Source organism: Aythya marila, assembly GCF_965140915.1.
Source record: "Aythya marila genome assembly, chromosome: 12".
NCBI lineage: Eukaryota > Metazoa > Chordata > Aves > Anseriformes > Anatidae > Aythya > Aythya marila.
In genome coordinates, this window is record NC_139053.1 from 9,411,523 (window position 1) to 9,429,979 (window position 18,457).

Genomic DNA, 18,457 nt, shown 5'->3' on the forward strand with positions numbered 1-18,457 from the left:
AGGCAGATAGGTGATAAACGTGGTTCCTGGGGAAAGGAGGAGACCCCAAGGATGCAGTTCTGGGCTGTGTGCTGTGGAACGAGCCAGCACCAGGCTGGTGGTGAGCCCTGAAGAGCATTTCCAGGGTTGCTCGGGGTGGCTTTGCTGCCTCAGTCAGCTCGGGGGTGGGTTGCTGAGGGCTTGCTGCCCTAAATGCCTCTTCCAGGGGCGTCTGTGCTCTGATGGCTTGTCCCCTTCCCTCTCCTCCTCCATGCAGAGGAGAGGCGATGAAATGCTCTGACTGCAGGCTGCCTGCTTGCAAGAGACACCAGAAAGCAGTGGCCAGTTTTCAAGCAGCCTGCTGCCTTCCTGTATGAGAGGAGTCTTATGACTTGACTTCTGACTTTTTTTTCTTAGGCCTTTTTCCACTTATGACTTTTTTTTTAAAAAAAGAACACCAGTCCTGTGAGGAGCAGCTGAGGGAGCTGGGCGTGTTTGGGCTGGGGCAGAGGACGTCCCTGGGGGTGTCCGAGGAGAGGTTGGACATGGTGCTTGGGGACATGGTTTGGCGGTGACAGTGGTGGCAGGGGATGGTCTTGCAGGGCTTTTCCAACCTTAATGACTCTCTGAAAAGCACTGGAGCCACGGGGGATGCATCGTGGCTGTCCTCCCGCTGCACAGGGAGGCTCTGCACTGAACCAAGGGCCTGTGTGGGCTCCTGGCTCCAGCATGTGGGTGTTTTGTGTGCCACGGGCTCCTGCTGAGCGCAGAATTTTGTTGTGAGAGCCCCGAGGATCTTCCTTTCCTCCCATGGAGGCCTTGGCTTTATCGTGCTGCAGGCCGAGCGCTCCCCACGTCTGCTTTCCCCAAGAGAGGAGCAGAAGAGGCCGTGCTGCCCTTCTCTCTCGGGCTTTATCACCGTGCTCTTGGAGGCCAGGCGATGGATCTAAGCCCTGCCATGCTTCAGGACCACCTGGAACTTGGAGGCTGCTTCAGGCCGAGCCCGGAGCTCTGCAGGTGCAGCAGCCCAGCCTTTACACGTGCAGGGACCTCCTGAAAACACAGGACGGGGCTGCTGCCCTGGCATCTGCTTTTATTTTTGTGAAGAGCTGGCCCTGGGCTCGCTGGGGTGCGTTGTGGCTGTGCAGGAGCTCCCATCCCACATCTGATGCCCCAGGCAGAGCTCTGGGGCCTGAGCAGGGCTCGGGAGTGTTCCTGCCCCGCAGCGAGTGTGACAAAAGAGCAGCAGCCCCGAGGCTGCCCTGTGCCCGCCGGGGCTCTCCTCTTGAAGCAAGCTGAAGCAAAACACGTCGAAAATAAACGCCGGCCCTTGCCCAGCCGTGGTGCCAAACGCTGTGGTCTCTGGCTTCCTGCAGGGTTCACCAGAGGCTCGCTGCTGTTTGTTCTGGCCCCCTTTACCAGGTGGAGACCAACCCCACAGCCTCGCATGGCTGAGCTTCAGGCGGCACCTGAGGTCAGCTGCTCCTCGGGTGCTGCCTGATGCCTTGTCTGGCTCCTGCCCCCTGGTAGGAGATGGCAGTGCCCGGCCTTCCCAGCACACATCGCCTGCAGCCCCTCGCTGCTGGTGTCCTGGTGGTGTCCCTCCTCCTCTGCTCTCAGTCCCTGCGGCGTGGGACTGCTTCTGCCCCGTTCCTCCTAGCTTCTGAGTGATTTGTTGCTTTTCCCTTCAACTTTGCTAGGTTTCACAGCAGCGTCCGGGACTTTGGAGGTTGCAGCCATGGTTTCCCTCGGCAGAGATAGGAGCACGGGCTGAGGACCTCTGAAGCAGAAGGTGGAGAGTTAGAGGTGACACAGTGATGGGGAAAGGGCCAGAGAAGTGGCTTCTGGGCCCAGCTGTGGTGCGGTGGAATTTGCTGCCTGGCACCAGAGAGGTGGAGCATCACTTACGCTGGTTTGCAACCACAGAAAGGTCTGAAATTCTGCAGAAAAGGAAGGGTCTCTTGGCGTTTCTCAAGTCAGGTTTCAGAAAATCTGTTTCAGAAGCATCTGAAGTGGCTATAAACGCAGCAACAAGCTGGGGGGTGAGAGCTGCAGCCTTCTGGAGGGAGACGTGGGCGCTGCAGCTGATGGGGAGACTGCTTTGATTTTGTGTATGTGCAGCGATGGAGTGAGAAGACGTTGGGATTGCAGCAGGTAATTGCACAAGAACATGGGTTCAGCTCAGAAGCTGTGGAAGCTTTCATGACCGATCGTCCTCTTACTCACAGTCCTTGCTGGAAGCGCCCAAAACTTGAACTCGGTGTTGAACAGCACGGCTTCAGGAGGGTGCTGGAGAGCACGGGGTGGACGTATGAGCTGGTGGTCGCCAGGAGTGTCTGAGTAATGCAGGGCAGGCTTTGGGGGCAGGCAGGTGGCTGAAGGGCTGAGTGACAGCCCGATTCTGGGTTGTGACGAAGCAGATTTGCAGGGGAGGGTCCTGTTACTGCTGTGGGTGTGAGGTCCCGCAAGAAAAAGTCACCTGGAGGGTCCAGATGTGGTGCTGGCACAGCTGTGCACCGAAGGACGCTTCAGCTGGCAGCAAACCGTGTCCAAATCGCAGTGCCTGGTCCGAGGGCTGGAAGGAGGCTGCTGTAAGTGCTCGAGATTACCGTGGCGTGTGCTGCTCCACAGGAATACCCGGCAGAAAAAAAAAAAAAGGACGTGGGTCTGAGGAGCTGCTGTGTTCCCGCGTGAGGCAGCTTTCTGGGAGCTGTGACCCGGCCGTGAGTTACTGGGCTCTGCGGGGGAGGCGAGAGAACAAAAGCAGCGTGGTGATTCACGAGCTCCCTTGCCAGCTGCTGGCTCAGGACGCTCTTAAAATGCGTGAACCACCTGGAGAAGCGCCGAAACAGGCAAGTGCTCCCCTCGGAAGCGGTCCCCGGCTTGAGGCCTGCTGGTCAGCGTCTGGAGGGGCTCGCCAGGAGCAGCCAATCTCCAGGTGGGAGCCCCGAGCAGCGTGGGGATTTCCAATTCCAGCTCAGTAGTGGCTCTGCTTGTTGGGCACCGTGCTCCTGAGGCTCCTGAATCAGGGGATTCCTCCCGGGAAGAGCCCCAGGAGCGGTCAGCACCTCCCAAACCCTCCTGGATGGCACCTGGGGAGCATGGCTGGAGGAGGACAGGCTCGTGCGAGGCACTGCTACGCCGTGGGATGCTTTGAGGCAGGGTTTGCAACCCCAGCCCGGCTCTTGGAAAATGTGTTCCGTCCGCTTGGATGCGAGGAGGCGCAGAGGAGCTGGGTTCCTGCAGCTTGTGGCTGGCCTTGCCTGTAAAAGCGACTTCCAAGTGTTACATAAACCTCAGTCCTGTTACAGCACGGCCTTGTGCTGGCTCCTGTGCTGTGGCGTGGGGGGCAGCCCCCTCGCTGCGTGGGATAAAACGCTCCGGCCGGGCAGAGCTTGCTCGGAGCTGGTGATGGAGAGGCTGCGAGGCACAGCCGGAGCGCGTGGGGGGCAGCTCTGCCCTCTTGGCTGTGCTTTCCCTGTCCCTCCATCCCTGGCCGGGCAGCAAGGAGGATTCTTTTGGCCTCAGAGGTGGGAGCTGAGCTGCAGGAGGTGGCGGTGGCACCGCCAGGTCCCTTCCCGCAGCAGCTCGGGCAGGCCAGAAGTGGCACGCAGCTCGCCAAACAAGCGCTGAGCTCTTCTCTTTGCCAGCCCTCTGCTCGGCACCAGCTTTCCCAGCCTGGCCTCCCGCCGTGCCCAAGGTGTTGGGGATGGGACTGTCTGCCTCGGGAGTCTTACAGCTTTCTCTTGGTGTTTTCATTTCCCTCGCGGTCCAGGGGAATGCAGGAGGCGCGGTGTTGCTGGGAGGTCTCAGCTCCAGGGCTGGGTCAAATCCATCGCTTTCGTTGAGGAGAGCTGAAGCTGAAATCGGGGCAAACGCAGCCAAAGCCCCGTGTTGTCTGCACCATGGACTGCTCTCAGCGAGCCGTTTGAGCTGAGTAATAGCTTCAGCGAGCAGCTTTATGGAGCTGGTGGCTGCAATGGGGCTGTCGCAAGGCATCCTTCAAACGCTTCTCCCCTCTCTTCTCTAGGAAATAAGCTGAAAGCCTGGGAAGTTTCCCTGCTGAAACAAGAGCTGGTGGGACGATGCGCAGTGAGTGGTTTCCTCTCCAAGTTCCCGTGTAGCTGCAAAACAACATCACATGCCTTTTTGCACAGCCTGAGCTTTCCTCAGGGCGGTACGGGGGTGTCGCTGCTGCCGTCCCCTGAGCCTTACCCTGCAGCCTGATTCCACGGGCACAGTCCTCCTCCTGGAACCTTTTCTCTCATGCTTGGTGAGCAGCTGCTGACTCTTGCTCCGTGCTTCCATTAAACGCAAGCTGGTAAAGCTCTGATCTGACAGCAGCACTTCGTTTCCACTCGTACTCCACAGCTCATCTAAAAGTCTTTTTGTTTTGGAAAGGCTGATGTCAGCGTTGCCTCAGTTTGCCTTGTGGCTCTAGGTCTTGGTTTCTAGCCCAGACCTCTATAGGGTTTATTTTTAGGGGGAGTGAGAACTCATTAAGACTTAATCCTGGTATATAGTCACTCTCTAAGCTGTCGGAAGCCAGTGAGGTGCAGAACTGCTCGGTGGGAGCTTCCTGGGAGCTGGGTTTTGCGGGGCTCACCAAGGGATTGCCATCAGGTAGGAGGTGACCATCAGCAGTAACGAACCTGTGCAGGCCACGCTGAGGCGAGGGGCTCTCTCAGTTTGGCACAAAAGCCTTGAAAGGTCATGCTGGGGAAAAAAAAGCCTCCATCTCTCCGTTATCCAGCCCGTGTTTTCCCATCTCAGAAGTGCAAGCAGGAGTTCACGGTGCCGTGGTGGAACAGAGCACAGCTGTTGGGCTGCAGCACAGCCTGGGGAGCAGGGAGCTAGGTTCAGTTTCTGCTTTGCTTCAGCCACGGTGCGAGTTGTTGAGCAAGTAGCTCTCTTTGCTGCATCCAGGATTCCTTGTTAAAAGTAAGTGGAGTATGAAACTGTCCTGGAAACTGCTGAGAAACATGACAGAAACTGAGTGCTATTAAGTGTCTGGCCTTTTTTCACCCCCTCCATAACCACCATCTGTTTCCTGTGAGACTCAGCAGTGGTAACGTCTTCGGAACGAAACAGTGCTGGGTCAAAAATGTCTTTGCTGGACCCCATTGGAAATACCCAGAAGGATTTAAGTCAGCCTGAAAGCTGTCTGACCCTTCTGCCCCTCTGGATGAGGCCAGTGTCACGCTGTACAGTACAGGCTCAGCTTGGAGCTCAGTGCTGAGAATGCTGTCCAGCTCGTGGCCGTAGCTGACTGTAATGTCAAGAGATCAGTCTCCTCGAGCTCAGCTTGACCCGTGCCATATATACACACTCCTTTTTCTCACTTACCTCTCTGTCCACCTGCAGGTTGCCATGCTCATCCCGTGGTGCTGAGGACACGCACGGCTCAGCAGGAGGGGAAGGCGACCCCAGCGCTCCTGCTTCAGGGAAAGCAGGGAGAAGTTTCTTGGGTTTTCTGTTTGTTTTCTCTGGACGGGGCGTTCACATCTGGTTTGGCTAAACTCTTCCAGCTATTCTCCTTTCCCCCCATAAAGGCCTTGGATCCCTGGGAGGATGCTTGCCTAACTGGCCCTCCGAGGTGAAGCTGAAGGGAGCTGAACACCATGTACCAGCGCAGCTCGTAATGCTTTGAGGAATGGGACTCTGTGACGTTCCTCAGCTCTGGATTCAGTTTTTCCATACGGACACTTAAATGCCTTTGGCTCACGCAGGGATTTTTATCTTGACAGAGCTCAGCGTGCTGTGGTTGCTTGTTGTCCAGCACTGCAGCTCAGTTGGGCACCGGACCTGCAGCAGGGGTACCAGAGACAACTGCTCGAAGCTGGAGGGGAGGAAGGCTTCTGAGCGTGTTCCTCCATCCTGAGCAGGGAGTGCCCGCTGTGCGAGATGGGTGTGGATGGGCTTTTCCAGCCCCTCTCTGCCTTTTAAGGCCTGACTTCACCAAGGTAGCTGCTTGGACTCACTTGATGGTGTCTTGGCTGCTTTCTAATTTCAGGGTTGTTGCTTGCGTCTCTTTGGCTTTCAAAGTGTTTCGGATGCCTCCTGCCTCCCAGTCATTGCTGAGGGGACCTGTTTGTTGGAGGCAGGTGGGCTCTCGGTCCTGGTTGCTTCTCAGAAGCCTGTGACCAGAGCACTTCTGGCTAGAGGAAATAAGACTTCAGTTCTCTAGACATCAAGGCCAATAGCAAATACTTTTTTCCTAGAAAATCAGTAGCCTTCCATCTTACCGAGCACAGCTGGCAGAGAGATGTGCTCAGTTATGCAGGCAGTGACCATTTCCCTTTTCAGATGGGGCACGGCTGCTGCAGTGAAACCGATTTTTTTTCCTGCATTTAGATCATCCTCAGTAAAGCTGAGCACAAACATAACCACATGGCTTAACGCGTGGGGTTTTTTTTTCAGGTGACCTTTCAGAGAAGGGAATACCCAGAGCTGACCCCCAGCCTCCTCAGGTATGCTCGGAACCCTTCCCAGCACAAACCCTGTAGCGTGGACCCGTGCTTTCTTTTCCAGACTTGAAGCTGCACCTGCAGAGCACCGACTATGGGAACTTCCTGGCCAACGAGGCGTCCCCGCTCACCGTCTCCGTCATAGACGACAAGCTGAAGGAGAAGATGGTGGTGGAGTTCCGGCACATGAGGAACCATGCCTATGAGCCCCTAGCGAGTTTTCTGGACTTCATCACGTGAGTACCAGCTGCTTGGAGCAGCACACAAAACCTCTAGGGACTCTCAGAACAACCTTCCACGCTCAGCACTGTACCTGCTGTGTTTTCCACAACTGTTTGAAACTCTTCTGGAGGTCTCAAACAAGCTGGTGCAGCATCATTGTGGTGCTAAAGGTTTTTGCTCCCAGGGTGTGTGTGCTTTGTTTGCACTGCTGCTTACCTGCCATCCCATCCCGGTGGCTGTAAGCCTGCGTCTGACCCCATCGTAAACTGGTTCAGGGAGCTGAGCTGGCCAAAAATTGAACAACTGTCTCCTTTTGGGGTTAATCTTTACTTAGTTTCCTCAGCTAGCTTGGTGGGATCCAACAATTAGGGAAAAGGAGGGTCTAGGGTGTGCAGCAGGAGAGGACAGGGTTGGGGCAGCCTCAGCATGCCTCAGTCAGTGTGTGAACAGGCACTGGGCTCCTGTGTGTGCAGTTCCACAGCTGCTTCAGCTGATGTAAAAGGCTTGAAATAGCACCGCGTTCTTGCAGAGCCTTCCTGTTGTAATCATTCCATGTCTAAACAGTCCCACTATCTCATTTGTCTAACCCAGTGCCTCATATCTGTACTTTTCTGGGTCACTGTGCTAAAGCTGCCTGTCTTTTTTAAGCCTTTCCTATTTTCTGAGAGGTAGCTTTTTCTTACGTGCCTGTCACTAAAGCCCGTGGAATTTCCTTCTCTGGCTCCGGATACGCAGCATGACATCAGCGAGGCACGGCAAAGCCCGCATCTTGCAGCAGCACTCGCAGTGGTTGGAGCAGTTTCTAGGTCGTCATCACAGTTGTGTGGAGCAATCTCGTCTATTTTCTGAAGCTTCAGACAAGAGAAGTTTCAAAACACCAGTTGGCCAAACTTGGATTTGTTGTAAAAACATCAGCAGGGTTAGAGCCTGGCCGTTTGAATGATTTAACTTTAAAGCTGGTGTTTGCTCTCAGCTCGATTTAACTCTGATCTTGTTCACCCTCTGTCTCTGATTGCGGAGAGCTGTGCAGAACAAAACAACCCCGTGCAGATATCCGTGTATCTCGCCTACTGCGTAATCTCTTCTCGGACGTATCGCTCCCATTTGGCACAGGATGTTTCTTCCTTGAATTGTCTCTGCTCTCATCTCTCCTTTTTACTGGAGATTTTAACGCCGCTGTCTTCATAGCCTGGAGGAAGGCAGAAGATGAAGCAGAATAAAAACTCTTCCCGCAGGAAGAGTCTCCACCCTCTTGCAGAGCCTTTTCTGCAAGGAGTCCAAGTATTCGGTTGCATTTCGTCGTGGTTCTGGTGTGCTGCTGGTGGAGCAGCCTCCTCGGGGTCTGCCCTCATCACACCCGTGGCATATTGCTGAAACACAGAATGTGTTCACGGCTTCAGCTGGACCGAGGTGGGAGTTGCTGTCAGCATATTAGAAGTGGTGGCACTGCAGGCAGGTTAAAACAGAAGAATGAGGATAGGGAAGCACCAGGAGTTTGGATAGGGTGCTGGTTTTGCCCTTCTCTTCATAATCCTAATATATTTAGTGAATGGGATGGTGTAAAAGGGGGTAGGCTAGAGGTGACTCCTTGGGGTGCCTTTCAGGCTGTGTTCTGTTCCCTGAAACTGCCCCAGGGGTTGCAGTAGATCTTGGTGTGGGGCAGGGGGCAGTAGCTTCAAAGCATTGCACCACGCGGAGCGTCCCATGTGTGTTCCGGGTAGCTGGCGTGGAATTGCAGGAGCTGTACGTCAAGCTTAAAATGGAAGCAAATTTTTTGTGGCTTGTCCAGTACAGCTCCAAAACTCGCTAGTGTAGGATGCTTTTTATGTACTTAATTTTTGGCCTTTGTGAAAACATTGGAGGATGCCACACGAGACAGGTACCGCCTCACGGAGAGCAGCATGGCTGTAGACGGCTGGTGCCCTGAGGTGGATCAAGAATTTAAAAAAAGAGGCTTTCTAGTTTGTGAACACCTGGCTGAAGTCTGGGATGCTTTTGAGTTGATCCACGCGAGAGTTACCTGTTTTTGGAGGGTGCTCAGACCTTAACCTGGGTCACATTGCTGAGGAGAGCGTAGAATCACAGAATGGTTTGGGTTGGAAGGGACCTTAAAGACCATCCAACTCCAACCCCCTGGCACACCTCTGGCTCTGAGCTGGGTCTGGAGCTCCCAGAGGACCCGTGTTCCCCGATGCTGTCCTTGCCAGCTCCCGGAGGAGGCAGTGCTGCCCGCAGCCTGCCAGAAGGTGGCACTCCAGCCCTGTGGCTGCCCGCAGCATGGAGCTAAGGGTGGGCACCCACCGAGGTGGGCAGGAGCCAGCTCCCCTGCAGAGCCCGGGGCAGAGGAGGGTGTTTAAAAGCACACGCACTGAGCCGCCCCAAGAACTCGGCCACGCAGCAGCCCCAAAGCAAGGTCTTTGTTCCCAAAAAGCCACTTGGTGTCACTGATTTCTGTCCGGTGGTGCTCCTTTCCCCACTGACTTCCCTGGCCCCGATCCTCTCCGTGGCAGCACCGCGGTGTCAGTACCAAAATATTGAGGAAGTTGGCTGACTTCCCTCTTGTTTTTTCAGGTTCTAGCTGTAGTTGGCTTCCTGTGCCACTGCACGTTGCTGCAAGGAGGAACTCAGCTTACCGAGAACTCAACTTATCGAGCCTTCCACGGCCCCTATAAAGCACCTGCTAGCTCTGTGCCTCGCCGTGCGGCTCCTTGCTGCTCCTGCTGGTGCTTCCCTGTGTTTTTCAGCCGCCCGTAGTGGGTCGGAGCGATGGGCACAAGCTGGCTGTCAGCCTCCCTGCTCCAACACAAATAATTGCCTGCTTGGCTGAGGGAATGTGGCAGCGTTCTGTAGGGCAGCAACAAACAGGTATTAAGTGTACTTGAAGCAGCAAAACCCACTTCCTGAACTCAGCAAGCACATATTGACTTGCGGGATGGAAGTGGGTTTTAGGTTCTTCTCAGTGATGTTCTGCCCTGCCTCTCTGTGAAGGCTTTGTTCTTTGTGTTAGCCTGACACAATGCCATGTCCTGTCTGTCCTTCCTTCCAGTGCTCCTGCCTGCCGTTCAGATCGGATCCTTTTATCTCTGCTCCGTGCCGTTTCTCCTGACTCTACTCAGCTGTAGCCTGATCAGATTGTCAGCTTTGGTATTTTTCCAGTGGAGGGGGGGAAAAGCTCTTTTTGCCCTTGCTCCAGCACAGGGTTTTCCCTGCTGGTGAAAGCCCAGTTCCTCAGCAGCATGGCTGGGGGCTCGGGCAGTGTTTGGAGCCTTCACCCCTGCAGCAAGCTGGTGGGCAGAGGAGGGCTCGATCTCACCGTCAGGCTGGGGGAGCTGCTGCTGGCTGTTGAAACCACTCAGGCCACTGCAGGAGCAAAGCTGGAGGTGAAGCCGGGTGTGAACACATCGTCCAAGTCTGCGATTGAGCCTGTCAGCAGGGGACAGGCTAGGGCATCATTTATCTCTGCCTCACCAGTCTGCTAGACCTCAAGAACAGGGTCCTTGCTGCCCCAGTGATGTACCTGGGAACTTGGCTTCTGGTGTGTTTTTTGTGGTCACAAGACCTGTTTTTGACGAGGCTGCGTGTACTTTTTCCCCTTGCACATGCCTTTTCTTAGCTGACACTTCCCTCTACTACCTTCTTCGTGACCCGTTCCTGCTCTGCCTCTCCCCAGCACTGGATAGATCTAGTTTCTGCTGCATGACTTCGAGTTGAAACTTAATCTTACGGCAGTGGTTTTCTAAAGCCAAACTGTTTCAGCTGCTACTTGAGCTGAAGAGCAATAATCCTCTCCTCTGGAGTAGGAAGCTGCTTGTCTTTATTCTAAATGTACTGGAGTGTGCATCCTGGCATCGCTGCGTGAGGTTACAAAATATGACTACCTCCTTTTGAAGCCCTTTCTTACAAAAATAGCTCCGAATGCTTTACATTACGGGCACTGGCAATTTACTTGGGCAAATGCAATAACCTGAAGGATCTTTTCCAATGCTGTTGTGGTGAAAACCGTACTCTGCTATTTTCAACTAGTTGTTGAGACCTTGGTGGAGGTGGGACTGGGGAGGAAAAATTACCATAGCAGCTGGGGATCCTGCAATAAAAGGTTTTATGAGCCTTTTCTGGCAGAGACGGTTTTGGCAGAGCAGCACAGGTTCCTGACAAACAGCTTCCCTGTTTGCAGGGAGTGCAAAGTTGAACTGATAAGCCAAGTTCTTGGAGGGGTGTTATGCAACATTCAAAATAAGAGGGCACAAAACTAATGGTCTGGAAACGATCGCAGGCTCTTGTGTCCTCCGGGTGGTAGCATCAGAGCTGCATCTGCTCTCCTGCTTGCACCAGTTTCCCAGAACGAGTGTCGGGGAGGCTAACTGGGTTGTGTGGCTGCAGGAGTCCTCTCTGAAAACTGTGGAGCCGTGGGCGTCCGCCTTGGAAAGGGCAGCGTGTTCTTTGAAAGGTGGATTTCACTGTGTGTTGTGCTTTATTCCCAAGCCTGTAGCACCTGGAGAGCATTTCACTTCGCCAGTTCATTTAATCTGGGACACCATAACCCTGCTTCTACTGACCAGCGCTGTTCTTCTTCGCTTGGAAGGTGTTAGCATGGTGCCTGGCAAGCACGCCGAGCTGCAGCAACCCTCAGAAAAGCCAGCAAAGCATTATTAAAGCGAGTCCAGGAGTTGGACTCAATGATCCCTGCGGGTCCCTTCCAATTTGGATATTCTGTGATTATTGTTGGTGGTAATAAAGATGCAGCAAAATGGTAGTGATGAGCTCCAGATGGAAGCCCCCGTTTCATTAACAAACATAAATCTTCCCAACGAAGCTTTGCAGCCCCGGGAAGGGGCCCGAGCAGGCGAGCTGTAGGTGATTAGGTGAGAACACATCACCTTGCACTACACCCACATCCACGCTGGTGCTGTTTCATCGAGAGGCAGTGTGTGGATTTAACTGCCTGCTCTGCCTTTGCTTAAAGCTGATTCCCTCTGCTTATTCTGCAGCCTGCAGGAAGGGTTCTTGCCCTTGCCTCCTGTTCCTTCTCACAGTTCTCTCTGTGCAGCATGTCTCTTGGAGGCATTAAAGCGAGGGGGAAGGAGTATGGTGTGAGGCTACCTGTGCTCCTCTGATGGATTTATGCATGGTTGCAGCTTTTTCAGAAGGCACCTTGCATGCCTTCAGCTGGATGAATGTTCTGCCCCCGTGTAAGGTGCTTCACTCCTTCGTGGAAACTCTTCTCGAGCTCTTTTGGTGTTAGACCTCAGCAGCATTCATTTTCCTTCTACTTTCCCATAGATTTGCCTCTCGGTGCTCTAGACAGGCAGTTTCAGCCCCAAGAGAGCCTGGAGGCCAAGAGATGTTGCTTCTGGAGGCTGGCGTGCCTTGGTCCCTCTTCAGTTGGAAGCCCAGCAGATGCTCACACAACTCTGTGTAAACGTTGCCACCTTCCTCACATCGCATGACTTAGCAAAATAGTATATGCAAGTTTGGCTTTTGCAGCTGGTTTATGTGCAGGCAGCATGATGAGATGTTTCTGGCCAGTATTTAAAATGTAATTAGTGCTCAAGTCTGCCTCAGCACAGTGCAGAGTGCCAGGGCTCAGCCTCGCATACCAGCCTAGTGTTTCTCAAGCTGTGAGGTCAAGCTTTAAGGCATCGAATTTAAGCAACCAGAGACTCTTGCACGAGGCTGTGAGGGGTTCAAAACAACACTGCTGTTTCCAAGGGGTTGTATGCATCTAGAACACATCATCATATTCATAAAACTTCAAAATTAAAGCACTTCTTTGATTTTTTTCTTCTAATTAGCCTTTGTGGCTAATGCTGAATGAGTGCTTATAAGCTGCCGGATGATACCACTGGAAAACTGAGGTCAGTATCCCAAGAGATCTAGACTCACTAAAAGATGGTAAAAATCATGTGGAGATGCGGCTAAATATAGATTAATGCTGAGAACATTCCTGGATCCTTGGATTTGAAAGACTGCCACAGCCTCTGTAGTACCGTGAAGTTATAGCGCTCTGCTGTGAAATGGTCTCGTTGATCTAAGTTTAGTAGAGCACCCACTTATTGGCTGAGTGCCCTTGGTTTGTGGTGGCAACCATAAAATTCTCAGCTTTCTCTTTAGCAGGTTCACAAAACTACCGCTTACGTGTGGTTTTTGTTGGTGTGATGCTAGGAAAGAGAGCGTAGAAAGAGAGAAAGAGGTCAGCACTCAGCACACCTCGCTGGAGGTGATCACGCTGTGATTGTGTTCCCTGGACTGCCTGAACTTCGGCTGCAGACGGGGTAAAACTTCATCAGCAGAAGCGGCTGCTCTGATTTCTTCTTCTCTGAGCTGAAAAATTTAGGATTTAATCCTGTTCAGTGCTGTCTGTTACTCGAACAAGCCTCGAAGCTTGGGATCTTGGTGAGGTCCCTTTCCTTTCCCCTTCAGGGCAGCTGTACGGTTGTGTCCTGATAATGGTAAAGCCATGCTCCAGATGCAAACCTCTCAGGTGTTGGCACTGTTCTTAGGGTCAGCTCCTGCTCCTTTGTGCTTTGAAGCCTGTGCCTCGCTTTCCCCAACAGCTGCTTGCATTCACAGCCCAAGAGAGATGTAAGAAATGGCTCCGTGTACCAGCACCTTTGCTCGGGTCTTGAACCCCGTGGGATGTAGAGGTGATCCTGGCTGCTTGTGCACAACCCCAGGGAAGCAGTGCTACAACTGACCCCAAAATACTTCCTGCCGCTGCTCTTCCCCAGCCCTGAACTGAATGAGCTGCAAGAGGGAAGCACTAAATGTAAGTGCCTGCAGTCAGTACAACTTCATAGTAATTTAAAGCTGCCTCTAGAATTCACACAATTCAGAGCGCTGCTCTCATCCCGCCGGAGTTTTCCCTTTCATCCCAAAATAAACACGTTTCTACAGTGATCTGAGTAACTGCCCAGGGCACTCTCCCAGAGCCTTTTGCCTTGCATCGGTCAGCGCTGAAGGCTGATGCTGGTTTTGGAAAGCCTTGAAGTTGCCTGAGCAATACCTTAACCCATCCCTCACGCTCGGGGATGCGGTCGCGTACCGAGCTGCAGGGTCAGGCCCCTCGCTGCGGCGCTGGCTGTGCTTACGCAGCGCCGGCTGCTTGGCCACGAGCGCTCAGAATAGCTTGGCATGACTCAGGTCACTCCGAGCTGCAAGCCTGGATCGCAGCCCTGGGGGGGAGGCGAGCTTTTTTCCTGCACAGGGGGAGAAAGGAGGCTCGGGGTGGATATCCCCAGCCTCTCCCTTCAATCCGTGGCACCAACAGCAGCGCACGCAAAGCCCCCGAGCCCTTTTACTTTTCCAGGGGCTCTGCTCCCACATCAGCCCCCCGGTTGCTGCGTTTCACCGCTGCCCCCCGGGCTGTCCTCCTGACCCTGCGCGGAGCAGCTGTTGCACTGCAGTCTGGCAGGGCTTTCGGAGGATCCCTGAGAAACGCAGGTCATGCAGTGTTCTGTCATTAGTCATGCTTTGTGACCACTTGCGGTATTGTTTACGGTTTCTTTAGTATCCTGGAGCAGAAAGCAATAAAAAAAAAAAAAAAACCCCAACCTATCTGCTGCGGGACAATGACTCTTTATGATTAGATTAGGAAGTGGGGGAGGGAGAAGCCGTTGCTGTCGTGGGGTCGCTGCCTCGCAGGGCTCTGCCCTGGTGCCTGCAGGCTGCGTTGTAAACGCCCCACGTGATGAGCGTTCCTGCATTTTATGTGCTCCCCTGGTGAAAAGCCTTTCTCAATATTCAGCCTGCTTCTGCTCTGCTTTCCTGGGGTGGCCTCCGCCGTGCCCATCTGCGACCGCGCCTCCCGAAGCCAGAAGTGAGGAGGATCTCTCTGACCTGGAAGGCAGGCTTTCACACCGCCCCCCCCAAGCACATTTTGGCTTGTTTTGGGCATTGTCCTGGCTCCTGTGCTGTGTGCTGAGCGTTGCCTGGTCCTACGGTGCTGAGCTGGGTGCTGCTGGAGGAGCACAGGTACTGCTCCGGCCGTGTCGGACCTCAGGAAGCCGTCAGGCAGCATCTCTCCTGCTGCGAGTGATGTCTCTGTGCTCGATAACTCCTTCCTGTCCCCACGTAAGAAAGGCTGCTCTAGTGTCAACCGGTATTGATGCTTCTAGGAATCGGCTGAAACCCTGCTTCTGTGAATGTGAATTTCTGGAATACGCCACACCTCGAATCGAGTGAGCGAAGCAAGGCAGGATGTGAGCGTACACGTGAAGTGCTGGCGGATCACCCAGCCAGCCCTTTCGGGCCCTGTGTGGGCAGGGAGCAGCTCAGAGCCCGAGCATGAAGCCTGTTCTTGCCTCGTAGGCTGCAGCAGGGCTTCGTGGTGCTGCTCCTGTTCCCTGCCACGTGCCCTAAAGCCCGCTCCCCTCACCGGCTGCACGGAGAGTGAAGGTTAAAACGCTTTCGGAGCTCAAATACGCAGCAGGCTCGTGTCTTCCTGAAGAGCCCGGGCGTGCATTAACCATGAAACGTTTGAAGCTGATAAGAACCTGGTAGGCGGTGAGGAAGACAACGACAAAGGCCACTCAATTCAAAAAGTAGTTGGAGGAGAGCTGCTGCCACCAACAAACCTGATCCGTGGGGCTCGGCTGGAAGTGCTGAAGTAGCCAGGACCTCTCCGCTGGTTTTCGTACAGCTGTGCTACTGGGAGCAGATGCGTTCTCGTTGGGATCCTGGCACAGGAAAGCCAAGCGTTGCCCTGTGCACAGATGAGGAGAGGCTTCTCCAGCTGCCCTGGCACCGGGAGATGTACCTCATAACCACGGCTGACTAAGCCATAACGATTTTTACTGGGTTGCAGCGGGGGCTGAGTATGAGCCTGGGCTTGCCTGAAGGAAACGGGATTCATCCTTAGCTAACTCTCAGGCAGGGTTACTGGGGTGTGCTGGTGTCTGCCCGGCCTTGGCAGGCCCTCCAAGACCTTTGTCCTGCTGCAGCTCTCGTTACTGCACGGGCTTGCAACACTGTCAGAGAGGAAATTTAAAAGTGAAATTTCCTGCTGTTCTGCCCAGGGTAACTCCTGCAAGGACGAAATCTTGGTCTGACCGTGAACGTTGATCCAGCACACCAAGGCTAAGCTGCTCGGAAGTCCTGCAGCTACAAAGGGCTCCAGGCATTTCGTCTCGGTCCCTCTCCACCTCTGGCCAGGCTCCTTGCAAGTCACAAATAGGTTGTAGGTTGCAAGATTCCTTCCTGAGCCTAGGAAAGAGCCTATCATGAAATGATTGATTTCCTCACCTCTTCCTCCAACGTGGAAGCTGAAGAAATGGTTGGGGTCCGGCCCTATATTGTTACCTCGCTTTGGTGAGAGCCCTGCTGCCGTGCACTCTGTCCTAAAAGCCCTGTGTGTGCCTGAGGGCAGATGGCAGAGCTGGAAAATGACCCTTAACGCTCTGCCTTCCCTCTGGCACACCCCAGGGAGCTGCAGATGTGTGTATTTACCCGCAGCAGCCGCTCGCCACGCCACGAGGGACTTGCCCTGGGCTCTTACAAACAAGCCCCTCTTGCTGCCGGGGAGATCGGGCTGCACAAACAGCATGAGGATAATGACCCTGCAGGTTTCGGGCAGCGGGAGGTTTCCCAGTGCCCCGAGAGCTCTGCTGTCCCTGCGAGGCTGCCCGGGGTGCAGCAGGGCGCTCTGCAGAGGTAATGGGGCCGGCGGGGCGCTGCCCAGCCCCGCAGCACCTGTTTGAGGAGCTAAGGTGTGGATTTGCTCATGGATGTGCCGTTTGAGTGTATATTTGAGCTTGTCTAATAAAAACGATGGGAATCTGCCCGTAACTGGCTGTGCTCACCTGCCCTTCCCGGGCTTCAAAGGGAAGCAGCCGCACGGTTAGCTCGGGCACAGCATCCCACTGCCTGTCCCAGCGGGGTGTGCTCAGAGCCTCGCTGTGCTGCTACCCTTAAAGCCTCGGCTCCTGCTGCCTTGCTTCAGTGCCTGGATACACGTGGGGAGCCTGAACCGAGCAGGGCTTGCTGCTCCAGCCTCACACAGCCCCACCTGCCATACAGATTGAGGCCCAGTCCTGTCTGGTTTGGAGCAGCTCCTGCTGAGGTTACCTTCTGGGCATCTTTCAGCATCTTCTGGGCTCTTTCAGCATCTGTGCCCCTTCCTCTGACCTCAGCAGCTCTTCTCGCTCCACGTTTCTCAGGTTCCCAGCTCTCTCAGCTCATGGTCAGGGTGCCTAGAGCACCACTCCTGCTCCTGCTTTTCCTTGTGTTCGCCTGGCACCTTTATCCCTTCGTTTAGACCCTTTACGAGGCCACCAGCTCTCACATTCGCAGTCTTCAGGCCGTCTGTGCCTCCTTTCACCAACTGCTCAAAGCACCGAGGGTCATTTCTCAGTCTCAACTTTGCTCCCCAGTTGAAACTTGCTTTGGTGCCTCCTTTGCACTTCTTCACACCCCTCCCGAGGCAGCCTGATCCCTAATCCTGCCTAATTTAAGCAGAGGACGTGGTTAGGGACTTCATAGCAGGGGTTAATGTGAGAGCGTGCATCTGTTGATGGCAGAGGGGTGAAAATGCTTTGCGTGGGTCCATGAGGGGATGAATAAAGGTTGTGCCAAAGCTGCCAGCCCCATTGTTTTTAGGAGGGAGTGGTACCGCAGAGGTGTGACCTTTTCTCCTTATCTTGGCAAGGTGCAGTGGTGCTGCTGGCACCCAAACCGAGCTCGAGGCAGGTTATCTGCGGGTTCCCCTTCGCTGCGGTGCTGGAGGCTTCGGCACGGGTGAGCTGCTCTGTGCAGAGCAGGCAGCACGAGGAGAACAGTGGGAAGGCTGGAAGGACGGCTGGAGGGACGGCTGTTCCCAGCTACACAGCCAGGCTCCTTGAGGAGCTGTTAGGAAAAGCCTTTGTGTTGTGAGGGTGGTCAGAAACACTGGAGCGCAGAACCCCAGGGAGGCTGCGAGCTGCACATCCTCGGAAATGACTCAAAGTTCAGCTGGACAAAGCCCTGAGCAGCCTGAGCTGGCTGTGCTTGGAGCAGGAGGGTTGGCCAAAAACCTCCACAAAGCTTCCCTTCCCATCTACTGCTCTTCACTGGTCAGTGGGAGATGCCAAAGGGATGCAGTTGAGCTGTAGCACGAACCTGACTCTCCATATCGAGGCAGGGAAGATGAGGAGATGTTAAGGAAGCAGCAGCCCGTCTGTGACAGGCTTTGTCTTGGGTTCCTGCAGGTACAGCTACATGATCGACAACGTCATTCTGCTCATCACTGGGACCCTGCACCAGCGCTCCATCTCCGAGCTGGTGCCCAAGTGCCATCCTCTGGGAAGCTTTGAGCAGATGGAAGCCGTGAACATCGCTCAGACGCCTGCGGAGCTCTACAATGCCATCCTGGTGGACACTCCCCTGGGTGAGTGGAGCCTTTCAAAGTACCCCTCAGCTGTGCGTGGAGCAGATGTCCCTTTCCCTTTCCAGTCTATCAGGGTCCAACTAGGTCCAAGTCGTGCTCCAGGAAGACAAAGCAGTGGGTAATGCACAGCTGTGGCTGTACTGCCTGCGGTGGCTGGGCTTAAGTTCATGTTTCTGCCTGCCCCATGCCAATTTCTCCATCTGGAGGGCCATTGAGCCTTGTGTGCTTCAACAAATGTCCCAAGCAGCGCGCTGGTAGCTCAGGCTGTTGGGGAATTTGGTTTGTGTGAGCCAAGCCTTGAGCTGTCACGGGAGTGCAGGTGCGGTTAGATCTCATCTGCCACACGTAGCCACTTGCCAGCTCTTCTGGGAATCGTGCCCTGGAAGCAGGGAGGAAGGAGAAAGCTCGAGAGGTCTTGGAGAAAGTGATC

At 54.4% G+C, this 18,457-nt stretch overlaps 1 protein-coding gene across 1 annotated transcript in view; it reads left to right on the forward strand.

Annotated features, from left to right (window-relative positions):
* ATP6V0D1 (ATPase H+ transporting V0 subunit d1) overlaps window positions 1-18,457 on the forward strand; it is a 33,367-nt gene that overhangs the window by 3,579 nt on the left and 11,331 nt on the right. Inside the window, exons 2-3 of the mRNA XM_082769999.1 lie at window positions 6,511-6,682; window positions 17,849-18,027. Coding sequence (XP_082626125.1) covers window positions 6,511-6,682; window positions 17,849-18,027 — 351 coding nt within the window. The remainder of the gene's footprint in view (window positions 1-6,510; window positions 6,683-17,848; window positions 18,028-18,457) is intronic.